Here is a 23,065-nt window from a genome sequence, read left to right on the forward strand (position 1 = left end):
CATTTCATGTAACTAATGTAGTTAACTAATTTTAACAAATATGATATCATAAAGTGTTACCCATTGTTGCTCTAAAAAGTACAAACAATTATTAAATAACATTGGCAGTAATAATAATAATAATAATAATAATAATAAAATTTTGCATGGGTTGCATGGTTGAGATATCAGCAACCCTTTCACTTGTTGCATCATTTCGTCATGATCCAGGAGTGCGCATGTCCCCATCCCTACGAATCCCCTTCGTTATTGGTAGATGACGCACATTGGTTTTTTACAAGCGCTCTCCAATCCGCTCCATTGCCAAGTGTGCGCACGCTGCTGAAGCGAAAATCCCGGTGCCTCTTTCAAACCCGTGGTCAGACTAAACGCCGAGGGGAAATCATGGAGGAAAAGAAGAGCGAAATCAACGGGCACGCCGGGCACAAAAGCCCGGTAAAAGCGGTTTCAACAAATTCTGAAAAGAAAAGCTTTAAAGACAGGTTCATGGTGTTTTTAAAAAGAAACCTCTTAGTTATTTTGACGGTGTCCGGGGTGCTGGTGGGCGTCGGGCTCGGAATGATGGTCCGGAACATGAGCCTTACCCGAGCCCAAATGACTTATTTTGCCTTCCCTGGAGAGATGCTGCTGAGGATGCTCAAGATGATCATCCTCCCTTTAGTGGTTTGCAGTTTGATTTCTGGCGCCGCGAGTCTGGACACCCGCTCGCTGGGAAAGCTCGGAGGAATCGCCGTGGCTTACTTTTTGGTGACCACTCTGATCGCTTCATCCATCGGTGTGGCGCTCGCCTTCATCATCAAACCCGGTGTGGGAGCCGGAGCGCTCAACACCAACAGTTTGGGGCTTGAAGGTGTGAGCACCAACAAAGAGACAACGGATTCGTTTTTAGACCTTGCAAGGTATTTAATTATGGAAATTAATATTAATTTTAAAATCTTATTATATTTTAATATCGAGCCTACTGCAATGTACTGTATGTATAGGCCTATAATAGCAGCATTCATCAGCAGCTGAAATGTGAGAAATAAAGTTCACTATAGCAGTACTTAGTCCACTGCTTCTGCAAGTGCACCAGTATGATTAACTGGATACTGTTAGCTGTTTCACACACATGAATGCATAAGGCCATGCTGAGATTACATTTGTAAGATAATAACCTCAACCGATATTTGCAAATCATGTGACAACAATTACATACTTCCCTACCCCCAATACATATGTGTGTGTGTGTGTGTGTGTGTATATATATATATATATATATATATATATATATATATATATATATATATATATATACACACACACCGATCAGCCACAACATTAAAACCACCTGCCTAATATTGTGTAGGTCCCCTTGTGCCGCCAAAACACCGTCAGCCCGCATCTCAGAATAGCATTCTGGGATACTATTCTTCTCACCACAATTGTACAGAGTGGTTATCTGAGTTACCGTAGACTTTGTCAGTTCAAACAGTCTGGCCATTCTCTGTTGACCTCTCTCATCAACAAGGCATTTCTGTCCACAGAACTGCTGCTCACTGGATGTTTTTTGTTTTTGGCACCATTCGGAGTAAATTCTAGAGACTGTTGTGCATTAAAATCCCAGGAGATCAGCAGTTACAGAAATACTCAAACCAGCCCGTCTGGCACCCACAGTCATCCATGCAATTATCTAATCAGCCAATCGTGTGGCAGCAGTGCAGTGCATAAAATCATGCATATACGGGCCAGGAGCTTCAATTAATGTTCACAACCATCAGAATGGGGAAAAAAGGTGATCTCAGTAGGGCTGCCCCCTAATAGTCGACCAAACGTTAGTCAATGAGAAGAGTCTTGGTTGACCAAGTTTTGATTGAAAAAAAAAATGCACTCCTCTTTGCCTCATAGATCACAGCTTTACTAGATTTATTCTTTCTTTAACTCGGGTCATATGATGAATAAGAACTCAGATGAACTCAATTTAGTGTATATTTTTTGTGCAAGACTGGCTTTGTTTGTATATTGCTTTTGGTGTTTAAATTGCAGCTATCTCAATGTACGTAGATGAATATTACAACTACATTTCTATTAGTATGGATAATATTAAAACATTGCACAGACGTTTTAGTTTGCATGCTTTATTCTTTAGTCAGAGTGAATATATATTTAGAGATACAGTTATTGATCTGTAAGGATCAATGGAAAACTTTAAGTCTGCTCAAAGCATTGTGATTCTGTCAGAAGTGTCAGGATTTGTCCGGCTGCGTGGGAATTTATGAAAGGAACATCAGCGGTGTCCATCTGTGATGATAAAGGAGTTTTACACATGTCTGCATCATGGTTTATATTGCTTGCTTGTTTTTCCTATCAGAAACCTGTTCCCATCTAACCTGGTGGCTGCAGCTTTCCGTTCAGTAAGTTACCTTCTTTTTTTTTTTTTGCCTCTGTCCACTTTTGTAGTGTAAACAGCTCCAAATCACTCACATACACACACCAACAGTCATATCCAGAATGAATATTCTTTCCTAAAATCACTTATCCATGTGAACAGCCACTTCATCTCTAATTTAGAGTCTCATAATGGAGTAACCATTTTTTGTTCCTGCTTCAATAAATACCTCAAATCCTCTCTCACCACTATGGAACTACACTGTTACCATAGCAAGCTGATTCCGTTCCTCGATGCCTGGCAACCTGGCTTGGTTCACTAGGTTGTACAATGTGAGCAACTGCTCAACCGTGAGCACGTTCTGCTCAAAGGAAGGTCAGGGGGTTCAGCAATCAGGGCGGGTGATAACATCTCTGTGCCCAGACTGGACCTTACTGACACAAACTGAGCAGTCAGTAATCAATTTGTAAAAAAGGATGTTTTCTTAAAGGCCAGAGTAGCTTTAGAAAGAGAGTCGGGGTCATTAGGATGAGATATCCAGTTTGGGAATGTTTCTCTATCCAGACGGATTTCTATTGGCATTTACCTGGATGGAATTCAATAAAGGCTTTAAATGGGAAAAGACAAAGATTAGCAGGATTAATGCAGAAATGCCTGGGAATTATTTTAACAGCCAGTTACAAATGGACTGATCCAAAGTACTAATTGTAGTAGATCTATTCAAGTTTGTCCTAATTATCTTTAATTGAAAAATGTTTGGACGTCAGGAAGGGGTACTGAAAAGAAGGGTTGTGGGGACTCACAATTATTGTCTCTGTGTGCCAGTCTCAAAGTCCTCTTCAGCTAAACTTTAAATGCTGCTTTTGTTAGTATTTTGGCACTAGACTTTCACAGAAACAGGCTCAAATGAGATAAATAATCAGATACGTCAACACAGTAATGTCGAGTTTATGAAGCCTCACGCTGAAATTGAATTAGATCAGCCAAAATGGCTGTCATAAGCACTGCATGTAAAGCCAACTCATTATATTGTCCTCATCTGTCTCTCACTTTTTTTCACAGTATGCCACTGATTACAAGATAATTCTTGTTGGAAATGGAACCAATGGAACCCTCAACTACCAAAAGGTACATGATCTTTACCACAGCCATCAAATGTATTGATGTCATTCTTCTGTAATATCATCACATTAGACAATTAGGCCCTTTTATTTCTTTTGATCTATATAAAGCAAATACTAGCAAGTATACAATGGTCAAAATTACCAGGCATGTCAAACAGAATTTGTTCCAGACTAATAACACTGTGAGTTTGGTGAAATTTGAACCACTTCCCCCAGTGGCCGAAGCTGGAAGCGTTGTTGACCAGTTTCTGGGTAAAATGTTCACAATGTGGTGCTAAAAACGAGTTGTATTTTTAGTTGTAAATGATGTAACACAGTCAACAGGAATGCATATTTTATTAACCCTACCCCCTAACCCAATCCCCAACCCTAAACCTAACTGTCAGTGAAGTAAAAATGCAATTTTATAAAAATAAAAAAAAAATAAAAAAACGCAACTTCCAGTTCGTGATTACCGTTGTTTACGTGAATGCAATTCCTTCTTGGTTTCCATGGGACCAGAACTCGCCTTGGAGACTACTCGCACAAGGCGCTATTAGTAGCATTGCAGGGAATGGTGAAAATGTTTGAATTGATGGAAAAATGTCTGATTGGGAGATGGAGCTTAATTTGGTAGATTGGGGTCAATTTCAGGGTACATGAATTTGGAAGCAGCATGTCAGTGTTCTCAAATTGTTTGTTTAAAAATATCGCTTTTTGAAATGTCATTTTAACCCAATATTTTTTCACTTTTGGGATAGTAGAAGCTTAAGTACTGTTGGGGCCTCTTGGCAGAAACCTTAATTTGGCTGTATTTTTTTTCTTTTTCTGAACACTGTAGTGCTGGCTGTTTGGCAGCCTTGAACGAGCTTGCTGTGTGTTTGCACAGGGCCAGGGGTTGACACAGCCAGTTTAGCTTCTTCTAAACTACTGTGCATTCAAGCAGCTGGAGATGGCAAGCCTTTCCAAGAGTGCTTTTTTCATGTTGCTTCTATGTGCCTTAATTAGAATAGCAATAGCAATAGACCTTAGTCAGAGTAGATACCATATTTAATATTAAATTAATGAAAACAAGGCTGTGAGGGATAGACGTTCAGTTCATTCAATAGGTCGTACTGTCTTAAGGTCCTATATGGCATGTCTAATATTCACAGCCCATGTTTTCTAGGATTTTTGTCTGCTGGAACTTTTTTGGAAAAGCATAATTTAAATGTTGCATAATTTAAAAGATTGACACCAAGGTACCGTACATTGTATATCTTGGTTTTGATCTGTATATATATAGTCATACTTAAAGCATATTTCTGAGCTGCTTATTGCTATAATGTATATCTAGACTGATCTCACTTTGAATTCGGTATCAGTAGATCGAAACTTCGGCAGCTGAAATTGGTTTGTGTTTACCGAAATTTTAATCATTGCCCCCCAGCAGCAGAGGTGTTGCTAAAATGTCCACTGAGTGGCACCAAACGAGAGTTGTATTTTCAGTTGTAAATTATGTAGTACAGTCAACAGGAATGCATTTTTTATTAACTCTACCGCCTAACCCAAACCCTAAACCTAACCATCACTGATGTAAAAATGTAATTCTAGAGCGAAAATGCAACCTTTGAATCGCACTCACCATTGTTTATGTGAATGGAATTACTTCCTGGTTTATGCAAAATGTCTGATGGGGATGGAACTTGTTAGTAATTCGACTGAGTGGGGGTGATTTCAGGGGTACAGGAACTTTCGGACTAACACGTTGATTTCCCATATGTTCATGTTATATCTCAGCATTATGCTTATATATATTAAGTACTTAAGAGAATTAAATTGTACAGTGCATCCGGAAAGTATTCACAGTGCTTCACTTTTTCCACATTTTGTTATGTTACAGCCTTATTCCAAAATGGATTAAATTAATTTTTTTCCTCAAAATTCTACAAACAATACCCCATAATGACAATGTGAAAGAAGTTTGTTTGAAATCTTTGCAAATTTATTAAAAATAAAAAACGAAAAAAATCACATGTACATAAGTATTCACAGCCTTTGCCATGACACTCAAAATTGAGCTCAGGTGAATCCTGTTTCCACTGATCATCCTTGAGATGTTTCTACAACTTGATTGGAGTCCACCTGTGGTAAATTCAGTTGATTGGACATGATTTGGAAAGGCACACACCTGTCTATGTAAGGTCCCACAGTTAACAGTGCATGTCAGAGCACAAACCAAGCCATGAAGTCCAAGGAATTGTCTGTAGACCTCCGAGACAGGATTGTATCGAGGCTCAGATATGTGGAAGGGTACAGAAACATTTCTGCAGCATTGAAGGTCCCAATGAGCACAGTGGCCTCCATCATCCGTAAATGGAAGAAGTTTGGAACCACCAGGACTCTTCCTAAAGCTGGCCGCCCGGCCAAACTGAGCGATTGGGGGAGAAGGGCCTTAGTCAGGGAGGTGACCAAGAACCCGATGGTCACTCTGACAAAGCTCCAGCGTTTCTCTGTGGAGAGAGGAGTAATCAAATCAAATCAAATCACTTTATTGTCACACAGCCATATACACAAGTGCAATGGTGTGTGAAATTCTTGGGTGCAGTTCCGATCAACATAGCAGTCGTGACAGTGATGAGACATATACCAATTTACAATAACATCAAATAAACACAGCACAATTTAAACATCTGTTATACACATAATTACACTCAACAATATACAAATAATAACATACACTGTACAGTATACATTACGCACTATATAGATACACATTATTCAATAAAAATTAAAAATAAAATATATAAAAAAGTGTATATATATATATATATATAGAATGTACAGTATTGTACTGTATTGACATTCAGGCTGTCGGTTGATAGTCAGTTGTTAAGAGAGAACATAATATAATAATAATAATATAATTTATGACAGTCCGGTGTGAGATATAAGAGTAAGGGTAATAAAGTCCAGTGCTGATGTATTTTGATCGTGGGAGATCAAGAGTTCAGAAGTCTGATTGCTTGGGGGAAGAAGCTATCATGGAATCGGCTGGTGCGGGTCCTGATGCTGCGATACCGCCTACCTGATGGTAGCAGTGAGAACAGCCCATGGCTCGGGTGGCTGGAGTCTCTGATGATCCTCCGAGCTTTTTTCACATTGTATATATTTCCTGGAGGGAGGGAAGCTCACCTCCGATGATGTGTCTGGCAGTTCGCACCACCCTTTGCAGTGCTTTGCGGTTGTGGGCGTTGCTATTGCCGTACCAGGCAGAGATACAGCCAGTCAGGATGCTCTCCACAGTGCAGGTGTAGAACTGTGTGAGGATGTGGCGGTTCATTACAAACTTCCTCAGCCGTCTCAGGAAGAAGAGGCGCTGATGAGCCTTCTTCACAACGACTTCAGTGTGGACGGACCATGTGAGTTCCTCAGTGATGTGGACACCCAGGAACTTGAAGCTGCTGACTCTCTCCACTGGTGCTCCATTGATGGTGATGGGACTGTGTTCTCTGTCTTTCCTTCTGAAGTCCACCACAAGCTCCTTTGTCTTACTGACGCTGAGGGAGAGGTTGTGCTCCTGACACCAGTGTGTCAGGGTGTGCACCTCCTCTCTGTAGGCTGTTTCATCATTGTCAGTGATCGGACCTACCACCGTCGTGTCATCAGCAAACTTAATGATGGCATTGGAGCTATGTGTTGCCACACAGTCGTGTGTACAAGGAATACAGTAGTGGGCTGAGAACACAGCCCTGTGGGGCTCCAGTGTTGAGGGTTAGTGATGAGATGTTGCTGCCTATTCTAACCACCTGGCGTCTGCTTGACAGGAAGTCCAGGATCCAGCTGCACAGCAAGCTGTTTAAGCCCAGAGCCCGGAGTTTCTCATTTAGCTTGGAGGGCACTATGGTGTTGAATGCTGAGCTGTAGTCTACAAACAGCATTCTCACATAAGTGTTCTTTTTTTCCTGGTGGGAGAGAGCAGTGTGTATTGTAGATGCAATGGCATCATTGTTGCGGTAAGCAATCTGCAGCGGGTCAAGATTGAGTGGCATTACAGAGCAGATGTAATCTCTGATTAGTCTCTCAAAACATTTGCTGATGATGGTGGTCAGAGCAACAGGACGCCAGTCATTTAAACAAGTTATTTTTGATTGCTTTGGTACAGGCACAATGGTGGATGTTTTAAAGCATGTGGGGACTACAGACAAAGAGAGGGAAAGGTTAAAAATGTCCGTAAAAACACCAGCCAGCTGGTTCGCGCACGCTCTGATGACGCGGCCCGGAATGCCGTCTGGACCCGCGGCTTTGTGGATATTCACCCGTCGGAATGATCGGGTTACATCCGCTACAGAGACGGAGAGTGAACTAACCTCTGTAGCTTCAGCCGCGAGAGCTCTCTCCGCAAGGGCGGTGTTATTTCCCTCAAAACGAGCATAAAAAGTATTTAGCTCACCCGGTAGAGAGGCAGCGGTGTTCATGGCGGAGTTTTTATTCCCTTTAAAGTCCATGATGATGTTAATTCCCTGCCACATGCTTCTAGAGTTGGTGGTGTTAAACTGTCCTTCAATCTTGCTCCTGTACTGGCGTTTTGCGGTTCTGATAGTTTTTCGGAGGGCATAACTGGCTTGTTTATGCTCCTCCACGTTCCCGGAATTAAAAGCGGAGGTCCGCACATTAAGTGCCACGCGAACATCGCTATTGATCCATGGCTTCTGGTTCGGATAGATCCGTATTGTCCTGGTCAGAATCACGTCCTCTACGCACGTTCTGATGAAACACATATCAGTGTAAAGCTCGATGTCGTCATCAGAGGCGGACCGGAACATCTCCCAGTCCGTGTGATCAAAACAGTCTTGTAGCATAGAATCTGATTGGTCCGACCAGCACTGGATCGTTCTGAGGGTGGGTGCTTCCTGTTTCAATTTCTGCCTGTAAGCGGGCAGAAGCAGAATGGAAGAGTGGTCCGATTTGCCAAATGGTGGGCGGGGGAGGGATTTGTAGCCATCCCGGAACGGAAAGTAGCAATGGTCCAAAACCTGGTCCCCTCGTGTGTTGAAACTAATGTGCTGGTGATATTTTGGTGCGAATGATTTTAAACTGGCTTTATTAAAGTCCCCGGTCACAATGAACATGGCCTCAGGGTGCGTGGTTTCCTGCTCACTTATTCTCCCATACAGTTCCTTGAGTGCCCGGTCTGTGTCGGCTTGTGGGGGAATGTACACATTGTGGGGGATGTTTTTCAGCGGCAGGAACTGGGAGACTAGTCAGGATCGAGGGAAAGATGAATGCAGCAATGTACAGAGACATCCTTGATGAAAACCTGCTCCAGAGCACTCTGGACCTCAGACTGGGGCGAAGGTTCATCTTCCAACAGGACAACAACCCTAAGCACACAGCCAAGATAACAAAGGAGTGGCTCCGGGACAACTCTGTGAATGTCCTTGAGTGGCCCAGCCAGAGCCCAGACTTGAACCCGATTGAACATCTCTGTAGAGATCTGAAAATGGCTGTGCACCGACGCTCCCCATCCAACCTGATGGAGCTTGAGAGGTCCTGCAAAGAAGAATGGGAGAAACTGACCAAAAATAGGTGTGCCAAGCTTTTAGCATCATACTCAAAAAGACTTGAGGCTGTAATTTGTGCAAAAGGTGCTTCAACAAAGTATTGAGCAAAGGCTGTGAATACTTATGTACATGTGATTTTTTTTTTTATTTATTTATTTGTTTTCATTTTTGTTTTTTAATAAATTTGCAAAGATTTCAAACAAAGTTCTTTCACGCTGACATTATGGGGTATTGTTTGTAGAATTTTGAGGAAAATAATGAATTTAATCCATGTTGGAATGAGGCTGTAACATAACAAAATATGGAAAAAGTGAAGCGCTGTGAATACTTTCCGGATGCACTGTATATCCTAATTAACATTTGTTAATGAATTCTATTCATAAAATGGTTAGAATTGATCTCGTAGATGGAGTTATACAGTATCCACTATACAATTAATTAGCCTTCCAAAATAGTATGTGTTCATTCATGACATCCTGGCTCAGCTAAATGTTTCATATATACTGGTGCATGTGAAAAAAATTAATCAATCCCTCAAAATGCTTGAGGTCCATAATTGCATAAGTAGGGCTTACTGAAAGACCAGTGGTGTATGCCAAGTGATGAGGCAAGCCTGGGTGTCTAATGGAATCCAGAACAAGAGAGGGATTCAGATGAATGCTAGCTCTGTCCCATCAGATCTTCATCATCCTGTGACCCCACTACCACCACCAATTTCTGAGAGCCAAACTTTCACATTTTGTCTTTTGAAAGTCACTAAACCATGCACACTCATGTCAGATTCAGTGGTGGAAAATATGGCATTACACCAGTGAATAGAAACATTAGTTAAGTACATTTTTAATTCTTGTGAACTGCCGGGTGTCAAATTCAACAGTTATCAGAAAGCATTCATGTGTTTGTTGTTCACCAGTGTCAGTCACCAGAGTTTATTTTATTTTATTTTTATCCCCTTTTCTCCCAATTTGGAATGCCCAATTCCCACTACTTAGTAGGTCCTCATGGTGGCGCGGTTACTCACCTCAGTCTGGGTGGTGGAGGACAAGTCTCAGTTGCCTCCACTTCTGAGACCATCAATCTTATCACATGGCTCGTTGTGCATGACACCGCGGTGACTCGCAGCACGTGGAGGCTCATGCTACCTTACCACGCACCCCATTGAGAGCAAGAACCCCTAATTGCGACCACGAGGAGGTTACCCTATTTGACTCTCCCCTTCCTAGCTGGCTGGAGTCAACCAGCACGCCCTGAATTCGAACTCGCAACTCCTAGTCACTAGCGTCAATACTCGCTGAGTTACCTAGGCCCCCACCAAAGTTGATTTAATCAGATTTGTTTTTGCTTTGGCAATGTTCTCCTTTGATCAATTCTCAATAAAGTAAATTAATGTAGTATAGTAAATAAAGCCAAATAAACATTGAATGGCAATATTATAATATTTGACTCTGCACTTTTGGAAGCCCCTTCTTCATAACAATGATTGAAATGTTCTGGTGGGTTTCAGGTTCCTTATGGAACAGATGCAGATGGAATGAATATTCTTGGCCTTGTTCTCTTTGCTATGGTTTTTGGAGTTGCTTTGAGAAAGCTTGGGGCAGAAGGAGAGGAGCTCATTCGTTTTTTCAATGCCTTCAATGAAGCCACAATGGTACTGGTCTCTTGGATCATGTGGTAAGTAAAGAGCTTTGATTAAATTGATTTGCCTATATAGTATAAAGCCAATTGTTGTTGTTATTATAATGTGAATATTTAAATCAAAGAACCAATTGTTTTGAACCAATCATTTTTTCAAGTACGTGTAAGTACAAAGTAATAGAATAGTGCCATTGTTTTTTTTTTAATAGTCAACACTATAACCTTATACTTGTATGCAATGCATATACTGTACATACAGTAATCATTTTATACATTCTGAAATGTTAATGTCCAACAACACATACAATATGATACATACCGTCTTTAACTATTGTATTTTTTTTTCCTTCAGGTACGTGCCTTTTGGCATCATGTTCTTGGTAGGGAGTAAAATTGTAGAGATGGAGGATGTGGTTCTGTTGGTCACTAGTTTGGGGAAGTACATTTTTGCCTCTATCCTGGGTCACATCATCCATGGTGGCATTGTCTTACCACTCATCTACTTTGGATTCACTCATACAAACCCCTTCAGTTTCCTGTCTGGCCTCATCACACCTTTCACTACAGCCTTTGCAACCTGCTCCAGGTAATTTGTTATAATGCATATCCTTGCTGTAAGGACCAACTTGAATTTTTATGCAGGTTAATGCCAGTTAGTACTGGTTTGGTGCTGGTCTAACTTTTTTAACCCTTTGATCTAACCCTTAAAATTAGTTTTGCCAAGTAAAACCTTTTTATAATATCTCATATAAATACTATTTTTGACTTGATTTACATTACCACATGAAGCACATTTTTAGGTTCACATAATCGCATCTTTTTTTTTATTATTTTCAGTGCATTTCTAATGAAGCTGGTTGACAAAGAGACTTAATGCAGGCTAATGTTAACATAGCATTTGCATTACATAAGTATTTGTTTAGTCTTTGTTAATGTTTAGGTTCATTGGGTTTCCAGAATATGACTACCAAGCTTTGTTTTTTTCCTGGAAATACCAGTCTTGCTAAATCTTTGACAGTGTTGTTTGAAATGCAGAAACCTTGATCTGTTGACAAAGGAGGGTGAACCCTTTGGCTTAAAGGGTTAGTTCACCCAAAAATGAAAATTCTCTCATAATTTACTCAACATTATGCCATCCCAGATGTTTATAACTTTCTTTCATCTGCTGAACTCAAATGGACATTTTAAGAAGAATTTCTCAGCTCTTTTGGTCCATAAAATGCAAGTGAATGGGTGCCAAAATTTTGATGCTCCAAAAAGCACATATAGCCATCATAAAAGTAACCAGTGGTTAAATCCATATCTTCAGTAGCGATTCTTCTTTTGTTTTTGGTGATTCACATTCTTCATGCATATCGCCATCTACTGGGCAGGGAGAAGAATTTCTTGCAAAAAGTACTTAATTATTGATGTTTCTCATCCACACCTATAAAATCACTTCTGAAGATATGAATTAAAACACTGGAGTCGTATGGATTACTTTTATGATGCCTTTATGTGCTTTTTGGTGCATCAAAATGTTGGCACCCGTTCACTTGCATTGTATGGACCAACAGAGCTGAAATGTTCTTCCTTTTTTTTTTTTTTTTTTTTTTTGGTAATTAACATTTTTATTGATTCCTATGCACATGACAATGGAAAAAAACGCAACACATATATATAAAGAATCAACATTTTACATTTAAACCCTACTAATACAATCCCACCCTTACCCCTAATGAACAACCCTGTGGTCCCACGTAACACACACACAATCCCCCCCCACACAAAAATAAATAAATATATATAAAATAATAATAAACATACATGATTAAACTAAACTACACTCTCCACATCCCAAATAAATATTTGCCCCATTTTTTAGCAAATAAGTCCCTAAACCTCAGCCTTCTACTTACCGCCTCTTCAAATGCAGCTACCTTCCCCATTTCCACACACCACTCCAAAAAAGAGTGTGCTCCACTTGACTTCCAACTCCTTAAAATTACTTGCCTGCCGATCATGAGATTGGTCAGAACCCAATTTTTTATGTGATTATGCCCTAAATGCATGACCGCCCTAGCACCCAAAATACAGAGTCTGGGACAAAGCAAAACCTGAGTGTTCAAAACATCACACAAATACCTCTGAACCCTCAACCAAAACTCCTGGATCTTAACACCCCCCCCCCCCCCCCCCCCCAAAAGACATGGGTAGTGTCTCCAACTTCTGATTGGCATCGCCAGCAAGTGGGTGTGTCTTTAAGACCAAGCCTATATAATCTAGAGGGGGTCCAATAAAATCTATGTAAAATTTTAAATTGCATAAGGCGAACCCTTGCATCTCTAGATACAGACTTGACATTTTTAAGAATCTTAGTCCACACTCCATCCAATACCAAATTTAAATCTTTTTCCCATACTCTCTTGAGAGAAGTCAAGGCTCCATCCCCCAGTCTCTGAATTAGTAGGGAGTAATACACTGATGCTTCATGGCCTTTTCCAAAAGCAGCAATCACCTCTCCCAAAGCACCTGCCACTTTAGGGGGGTGCGTGCCACTCCCAAAAATAGTGCAGAGTAGGTGGCGAAGCTGTAAATACTTATAAAACTGAGATCTGGGAATGTTGAACCAAATTTTCAAAAGGTCTGAATACTCCACCCTCATATAGGTCACCGAGTGTATTAACCCCCCTCACAATCCAATCTGACCAACAAAAAAGGGACTTATTAATACATAGTTTAGGGTTCAGCCATATGCTCGAGGCTGCGTTTAAATAAATATCCGAATTAAACACTCTGGACACTTTTGTCCATATCGAGTGCAAATGCAAAATAACGGGGTGCGACTTGACCTCTCCAGCTAGTTTGATTGAAAGGCTTTGCAGTGGCGAGATGGGGCAAGAACTTCCTGTTCAATACAAAACCAGGGAGGGGCTCTCTCAGGCGGAAGCAACCAGTGAGCCAAATGTCTAAGACTGAATGCATAATAACCATTACCATTGTCAATTGGCCTATGTAACTTATTGAAATTTAATCTGGGGCGTTTACCATTCCAAATAAAGGACTTCGCTATGCTATCAAATTGCTTGAAATAAGAGATGGGGACATCTACAGGGAGAGACTAAAGCAGGTAGTTGAATTTTGGAATACAATTCATTTTAATAACATTAACTTTCCCAATCATCGATAAATGTAATGAAGCCCACCTGCTGACATCGCTCGAAAACCTTTTTATTAAAGGGTCAAAATTAACTCTAACTAAATCAGACAAATTTGCTGGGAATAAAATACCCAAATATTTGATGCCCTGTTTGGGCCACTGGAAGGCGTCCGGCTGGAAGGCTGCTACTGGACAGTACGCTGTCAGCGCCAAAGCTTCGGATTTAGACCAATTGACTTTGTATCCTGAGAACTTGGAAAAGGAATTAATAATTCTGTGGAGGCAAGGCATAGATCTAGTAGGTTCAGAGACAAATAATAAAATATCATCTGCGTAAAGCAGAAGCTTATGTGCCACACCTCTCGCTGTCACCCCTGGAAAATCATCCTCCTTTCTTATTGCGGCTGCTAATGGTTCCAGGGCAAGACAGAACAATAATGGGGAAAGAGGGCAACCCTGCCGAGTGCCCCTATTCAGAGTAAAATAATCTGAAATTAATCCATTTGTTTGTACCGCTGCTACAGGGTGTTTATAAAGTAACTTAATCCAACCAATAAATGTACCCCCGAACCCATACATTTCCAAAATATTAAAAAGATAATCCCATTCTACCATATCAAACGCCTTTTCAGCGTCAAGTGAGATGGCAGCAACCGGAGATTGTTCATTCGCTACTGACCACATGATATTGATGAGACGCCTAATGTTATCAGAACAGCTGCGGCCCCGAATAAACCCCACCTGATCTATATGTATAAGAGATGTCATAACTTAATCGATTAGCCAAAATTTTTGACAATATTTTTACATCTAGTTGGATCAGGGAGATTGGATGGTAACTTTTACACTCGCTTGGATCTTTATCCTTTTTTAGAATCAGACTGATCCGGGCTTGTGTCATGGTTGGAGGAATTTCCCTTCTTTAATGATTCAGTATAAACTTCTAACAAAAGTGGAGCCAGTTCTGTAGCATAGGATCTAAAAAATTCTGCGGCAAAACCATCTGGCCTCGGAGCTTTGCCTGTAGGTAGGGACTTAATTACCTTGTCAAGCTCCTCCAAGGTCATCTCAGAATCAAGAGAGTTATTTGCTTAATCGTCAGTTTAGGAAGATCTAATGGTTCCACAAAGTATCTCATATTTCATCAGTAGACGAAGGCGTGGAACTATAAAGATCAATATATAATTCTTTAAAGGCATTATTAATATCAATGGCTGAGGTAAATATTTCACCAACAGCAGATTTCATTGAGGGAATGGTAAAAAAAAGACTCTCTCTACTTTATATATCTAGCCAAAAGCTTCCCTGCTTTGTCACCCGACTCAAAGTATGACTGTCTTGCCCTGAATAACCAAAACTCCACTTTCCGTGACAAAATAGTATTATATCTATATTTCAATCGGGTCAATTCTCTGAGGCCATCAGCTGACATACGGCGCTTCAGCTCTGTCTCGGCCTTTTTAATATTTCCTTCCAACTCCACAAGTTCTCGTGCTTTGGATTTTTTGATGAATGAGGCATACTGTATGATCCGGCCCCTAAGAACCACTTTAAGTGCCTCCCAAGCCACGCCCACAGAGGATACTGAGGACCAGTTGGTCTCCATATAAACACTGATTTCAGTCTTTAACATTTGTTGGAAATCAGGATTTTGCAGAAGGGATACATTAAGGCGCCAACTATATGATTTCTTTTTCTCTATATGTGGCATCACCTCTAAATTCACCAGGGCGTGATCTGAGACTAAAATGTTTCCAATTGAGCAATCAACAACAGATGAAATTAGGGATTTGGATATAAAAAAAAAAAATCTATTCTAGAATAAATCTTATAGACTGATGAAAAAAATGTATAGTCCCTACTGGATGGGTTCAAAAGTCTCCAAATATCCAAAAGACCAAGATTTTTACACATCCTGTGAAGCGTCAATGTTGCTCTAGGGGGTTTACACACTTTTGCTTCACTATGATCAAGGACTGAGTCCATCAAAAGATTAAAGTCTCCTCCCAATATTATATCATAAGGGGTGCCAACGGTTTACAACATCCCTTCAAGATCTATAAAAAAGCCCTGATCATCAGCGTTAGGTGCGTAAATATTAGCCAAAATCAACCTTTGCCCTTGAATTTCAGCTAAAACAATAATTACTCTTCCTAATTTATCTTTAGTCTGTTTGAGACATTTGAATTGTAGATGTTTATTTACCAATATAATGACTCCCTTGCTCTTACTTGAGCCAGCACTAAAAAAAACATGTCCACCCCATATCTTCCCAAATTTTCTTGAAGAAACACTATATCATATTTCTTATGTTTAAGAAAAGAAATAACCTTCCTTCTTTTTATGGGGTGCCCCAACCCATTTACATTCCATGTGGAGAGAGACAATCCACTCATTAACAACTGACATATTGATATAGTGGAAAAAATGAATTGTGTGTCAAAAACATAATTATACAGACCACATTCCCCATTAGTGAAACAATCAAACCCCGAACATCTCCCCGAACAAAACAAACAGAAAAAAGAAAAACGTGCGCATTAACCCCGTGCACGAAAGCGCCAACCAGCGAAAAAGGTCCATGAACGCCCACGAGTCCCCACGACAACTTTGCCATCGGATTGCTCAGTTTTCCTCACAAATTTGTGAAGCAAAATTACATAACAGAAAATACTTTGTAAAATAAACCCAGTCAATAGGAAGAATGAACACAAAGAATGTGTAGATTCATTCACAGAACTGTCTCAAAGGTGTGATCTTCCACCAAAACAAATTCCAGCTGATATAAAACCGATCAGATTCCTCGGACAGACAAACGAATGTTCCGTGAGCCAGCTGTTATGAGTTCAACGGATGACGTAATCATTCCAATGTCCTGTAAAAATACTCAACAAAACAAACTCCAGCCAGCAGGAGGAATAAGCACGAAGAACGAACAGATTAATCCACAGCTGTTCCAAAGGAGTGTTATTCAATAGAACAAGCTCCAGCCGTTAGGCGGAACCAACACAAAAAGAAACAAAAGCGGCATCCCGGTTCCCCGGATGGTCGAGTCAATTCACTCGGAGGCCGTATAAACATATATACCATGACTTCCACAATCCGTCAGCTTTATAAAAGGCATCCTTTGTGTGAGCATGTAGATACGGTCATCCATAGTGTCCACTCTCAAACTGGCAGGGAACATCAATGCAAAAGTTTCTTTAAGGAAAAGTGTCATTCAAAAAACAAGCTCTGTCCGCTAGGCGGAGCCAACGCAAAAAACCCAAAATGTTGCCCAGCTTCCTAAAGAGTAAGTACAGCGAGTTGACCCACTCACATAAGAAACATCCAACGGTTTACTCAGTCATTGATTCTATAAAAGACATTGCCAAATTTGGACATGTAAATACTTTGCAACCGTCCTTCGTTTCTATGCCAGTTTGGCCGGAAACATCAAAGCAAACAAGATCTTTTTGATGTAAGAGTTTCTTACATTCCTTGAACCGATCGCGTTTCTCTCTTGTCAAGTTCGCAAAGTCCGGGAAAAGGAAAATATTATGGTTCTTCCAAGAAAGCTTCCCTTTGCTCCTCGCCTGGCACAACACAAGATCTTTATCGGATGATCTCAGAAATCTGGCCAGAATCAATCGGGGCCTTTCTCCCTCAGCAAATCTGTGAGCTGGGACTCTGTGAGCTCGCTCGATTTCCAGCTTGTGGCCTGTTATGTCGAGCAGACTCGGGAAAAGCTCCTCTAGGAATTTCACCATATCTCTGCCCTCCTCATGCTCAGGAATTCCAACAATTCGAACGTTATTCCTGCGGCTTCTATTCTCAAGATCTTCAAGCTTTTCAAGGAGATGTTCCAAATCAACTTTGGTCGTGGGCAGATTAGCGGTTAATTCCCTCTCCGAAGTTTCCAGAAAATTGATTCGTCTCTCAACATCCTACAGTCTTGTAACTAGTTCAGAGAATTTTATTTCCATCGCCGTAATCAATCGACGTATTACAGCGAGATCCTCCAAGTCAGCAAGAACCTTCGTCAACATTACCGACATGTTGGACAAATGACGCTGGATCTCCTCTCCCGCCGCGCCATCCAATTGAGTCCCCGGTCTGTAGGCCTGTCGGGGCTTTCGTCCTGAACACGTAAGTGTCTTTTAATGTCTCCAGAGCCCGAGGATTTTGACTTTTTTGCCATGTTTTGCATCAAAGAGCAAATGTGTAACTGGGTGTATCAAATTCACCAGATTATAACATGAAAATAATTGAAAATTTAGCAAAGTGCGCAGAGCTTTTCGCTCACACGTCTGCTCCTTGCATGGCGTCACGTGACCTCCTCGCTGAAATATTCTTCTAAAAATCTTTATTTGTGTTCTGCAGAAGAACGAAAGTCATACACAGCTGGGATGGCATGAGGGTGAGTAAATGATGAGAGAATTTTCATTGTTGGGTGAACTATCCCTTTAAGTGTGAGTGAGCCCTGGCCTAAAAGTTTGTTAGACCTCCTATTTCCACATATTAATGCTTATCTTCTTCATTATAGTCAGAATTAGATATGTAATGGCCATTATTACTGTTGTTTTTGACATTATAAATTATCATTCTTTACCAAGTTCTTGGCTGTTTTCTGTACCTGCACAGCTCAGCAACCCTGCCCACTATGATGAAGTGTATAGAGGAAAACAACGGTGTTGACAAAAGAATCAGCCGGTTCATCCTACCGATAGGAGCCACTGTCAACATGGATGGAGCAGCCATTTTCCAGTGCGTTGCAGCTGTGTTTATCGCCCAGCTTAACAACGTTGACCTCAACGCAGGCCAGATCTTCACCATCCTGTGAGTGTATCTGACCTGAGGCCTTTCCCTAAACAGTAGGAGTATTTATGGACACTTCGAATGTGATATCTAGTGATACTGGTTACATGTGACATGTACTCTGTATCTAAACATGGCAGAGATCCTAAGCGTGATCTAAATTTACATTGCAGCACACTCACTCTCGGGAGCCTGCCCCAGTGTTATGCTATAGAGATCAACAGTCTGTAGTAAAATGCCTATTTATTTTCTCCATTAGCTAATTATTTTAAACAATAATTTATTGACCTTTCATAACAGAGCTATCATGAGCCATGAGGCTGTTAAGCAATGATATATGTTTCTGTTGAATCTATCACTATTAAACTACTTTCAGTATACAGTATATATTTGTATAAATTACAGGATCTGAATATTTTGCAATAAACCTAAAAAAAATGTGTTATACCTATAAAGAACATTAAATCAATTACATAATTTGCAATGCTTCATGGGATTGTAGTTGATTCCTTCATAAAAGATGTTAAGTGCACAGTCTTGGACTCTTCAAATGTTGTGATGTGATTAATTTTAGACCTGATTTTTTGGTGCATTGCTTAGAACTCCCTATAGAAGAATGGAGAAATGAATGGGAAAATACTAGAAATAGAAATGTTTGTGAGAGTGTCATGCATGTAATAAGTGTGCTGTTAGTCGCTTTCAATTAAAGCATTGCTAAATGACTAGTTATTTGTCTATTCACAGGGTGACAGCCACTGCTTCCAGTGTGGGAGCAGCGGGCATTCCAGCTGGAGGGATCATCACCATTGCTATCATTCTGGAGGCCATCGGTCTGCCCACCCATGACCTGTCACTCATGCTGGCTGTAGACTGGATTGTGTAAGACAGCTTTTCCCATTTCACTCGTATCGTACGTAATAAAGCAGTTCATGAGAAGACTAGGGATATGATTTTTGATTATTATTATTCATTCATTATTATTTATGACATTTTAGAATAATAGTAAGGTCATCAAAAATGTGAAATAAAAGAAAATATGGGAAGTATGGGAATTATGAAGTGAAAAAATGTAAAAAAAAAAAAAAAGCAAGCAAAACTAAACAATTTTATGTTCTTTAAAGTTGCCACCCTTTGCCTAGATTAATATCATTATACCCTTCCCCATCATCACCATAAAACACTGAAGATTTGCAGTCTATTTTAAAAGTTAGAAGCCACTGCCCCAGTGGCTGAAGCTGGAAGTGCTGATGAGGTGAAAGTCCACAGTGTGGTGCCAAAAGCGAGTTGTATTTTTAATCATAAATGGCATACTACATTTTACATTTGGCAGACGCTTTTATCCAAAGTGACTTACAGTGTACTTATTACAGGGACAATACCCCCGCAGCAACCAGGAGTTAAGTGCCTTGCTCAAGGACACAATGGTGGTGGCTGTGGGGGTCGAACCAGCAACCTTCTGATTACCAGTTATGTGCTTTAGCCCACTACGCCACCACCACTCATACTAGAATCAATAGGAATGCATATTTTATTAATCCTACTCCCTAACCCAAACCCCAACCCTGTCAGTGAAGTAAAAATATAATTTTAGAATGGAAAAGGGAACCTCAATCACATTCAACCATATTTATGTGAACGCAACTACTTACTGGTTTCCAAGGGACTAGAACCTGTGTCTCTGAGATTACTCGTACAACATGCTATCAGTAGCGCCACAGGGAAAAGTAAAAATGTTTGAATTGATGCAAAAATTTCTCATTGGATGCTGATGGGTGGGGTCGATTTCAGGGTAAATTAACATTCAGAAGCAGCATGTCGATTTCCTGTGTGGTAATTTTGCGGAAAAAAAAAAAAACTTAGCACTGTTGATGTTTTTGCAACACCCACAGCAAGTAAGTTAGAGGTGAATAACTAGAAATTCATCCATGTAAAACAGTAGCCCCAACCCAAAAAATAGATAAAAAAAAAAAAAAAAAACAATTAAAGGAAAAAAGAAATAAAAAACAGGGGTGAGGGACAAGTCAAAATAATCTTGTTATCTGTAATTAACATAACACTGCAAAATGCAACAAAAGCTGTCAATTGATTTGGACGGAACTTGGAACCAGAGTTGGGTGTAATCTGATTACAACGTAATTAGTTACTGTAACCAAAACCAATAAGTAATTTGTAGTAGATTACTTTTTTGGAGTAATTTACCCAACACTGCCCAGAACATTCCTTTAATTTAACTGTCTGTGTGTGTGTGTGTGTGTGTGTGTGTGTGTGTGTGTGTGTGTGTGTGTGTGTGTGTGTGTGTGTGTGATCAGAGACCGCACCACCACTGTTGTAAACGTAGAGGGAGATGCTCTTGGTGCTGGCATCCTTCACCACATCAATGAGCAAGAGATGAAAAAGCAAAGACAGCAACAGGAGCCAGAGGACCAGGAACTGCAGGAGGTGGAGGTGGTGGCTAATGTGCAGGCAGAGGAGGAGACCTCTCCTCTTGTCACCCACCAGAACCGAGGAGACAGCTCTTCACGCGAAACACTCAATGACAAGGGCGGTGTGGAGTCTGTGCTGTAAACTGTTGATTGTGACCTCTCATCTCTTTCTTCTTCTCTTTTTTTCTCTCACTTTTTTATACAAACCACTATAGACATGTCACCTCAGTGTAACGTTTACGTCAAACGTAAAGTTTACTTAAACCTGTAAAATAGAACACTGATGGCCATTGTGCTGTTACATTCTTAAACATAGTTTGAAGTACATGGTAAGAAGAACAGGTTGTGCTAAGATAATCTTATCTAACTGTGCCAAAATGATTTCTTATTTGTGTTTATGTGCAAAGTCTAAAAGGGAATAAGCAGTTTTCATGTGTAGAGATGGATAGTGATGTCAATTCTTCACAGACTGACCTCTTGCTCTGTTTGTTTGCTACATTTTAACTGGCTGTGTGAAACATTAACTATTTTGAAGATTTACCGGAAAGTATTTGCTGTAAATATTTGTGTCCTTAATGGCAAATCCTGTGACACTGTGGTATAGTCTGGTAACAGTGTGATTTATTGAGGATTAAATCACAGCTGTGCATGTGTGCTTACGAAGAACTCCCTTTCTAGCATATTCTGAGATTGTGCTGAATTTAAATGAAAGAGAAGTTTGGCAACTTTTAATTAAAACTCAGGGAGAAAGGTTGTAATTGAACCCCATGATGAGAAGTCACACTGTAAGGGTCAAACATTTCTTCTCTGATCTCTCTTGTTTGTTCCAATGAGCATCAATCATGGTATCTAATGACACCCAGTGGTCAGTGCAATTAGAATTTTCCAGATCCCTGTCAGATTAATTCAATGATTCAGCTACCCATGGGCTGACAATTTCATTACTTTTTGTACATTTTTATGCCCATCCTTGAAATTTGACCTTGCCATACAAATGAACAGTGTAGGCATAGGCTACAATTTAAAAATGGTAATTTGGTAGTAGCAAGATCGGTCAGTGTAAAATAAGCTATGAATGACTTTAATTGATTATTTAATTTATTTAATATACTTTTTCACTCTCTTATAACTGAGACATTATCTTGTTAACACTGTGTGTCTCAACATACAATGAAATTAAAAGAATTTGTGTCTCTGATTTTCTTGCACTTGCTTTAACCATGTTTTCTATGGAATTACATTGTTATGAGAAAAAAAATCTTGGAATTACGTTGAACACAATTTTTTTGATTCCTGCGTTAGTTGGGAATCCATTTCCTCATGGGGGTTCTTAGGGGCCAGAATGTTTTTGTCTCACTGCCTGGAAACATTTGTACATTAGAAAATATAATGTAATTATTATTTTATTATATTACTATTATTTAAATATTTAATTGCAATTTTTTTTATGTCTGATATAAAAATCAAAATAGGACTCAGAAATCCCTATAAATTTCTTTATAAAGAATCTTTTTGATGAAAATATTCACAAGCCCGGCCAGCACTGAAAAAAGTAACGAGCATAACGTAAAAAAGCTATTTAAACCCTTAAATGCACTAAAATGTCCCCAAACTTTCTTACATATTTGGGTCCTTAGAGACGGATATCTATCACAAGGGCCGTAGCTAGTGGGGTCAAAGGTGGTAATGATTCTAGGGGCCCAAAATTACAGAGGGCCCCACAACAAATTCTAAACTGTATTTTTTAATAGGAAAGGGGCCCGTAGCAATATACAGTCAGGGGGTCCAGATTACCTTGCTACGGCCCTGTCTATCACAAATTGATTAACAAAATGCACAGATAGTGTAAAATTTTCAAAGCATTTTCAAGACAATTAGAAAATAATATTATTCTGATTTATTGTGATGTATTATTTTTCACATACCAAACAGATGATGCAACAACTTCTAATATATATATATATATATATATATATATATAAATGGTGTCTGAGGATAACATTTGCTCATTTTCTGTTCCACAGAAGAAATTAAGTCTTTAATATTTCTACAGTACA

At 39.9% G+C, this 23,065-nt stretch overlaps 1 protein-coding gene across 1 annotated transcript; it reads left to right on the top strand.

Annotated features, from left to right (window-relative positions):
- The first annotated feature begins 316 nt into the window (after positions 1–316).
- On the top strand, positions 317–22,206 carry LOC127414213 (neutral amino acid transporter A-like). The gene is made up of 8 exons (XM_051652077.1): positions 317–899; positions 2,351–2,393; positions 3,431–3,496; positions 10,519–10,685; positions 11,002–11,235; positions 18,412–18,606; positions 19,330–19,464; positions 20,895–22,206. Exons 1-8 carry the CDS (start codon positions 385–387, stop codon positions 21,148–21,150), a joined length of 1,611 nt encoding a protein of 536 aa, XP_051508037.1. The 5' UTR covers positions 317–384; the 3' UTR covers positions 21,151–22,206.
- Positions 22,207–23,065: the final 859 nt, after the last annotated feature.

The sequence above is a fragment of the Myxocyprinus asiaticus genome, chromosome 23 (genome assembly GCF_019703515.2).
Source record: "Myxocyprinus asiaticus isolate MX2 ecotype Aquarium Trade chromosome 23, UBuf_Myxa_2, whole genome shotgun sequence".
Taxonomy (NCBI): Eukaryota; Metazoa; Chordata; class Actinopteri; order Cypriniformes; family Catostomidae; genus Myxocyprinus; species Myxocyprinus asiaticus.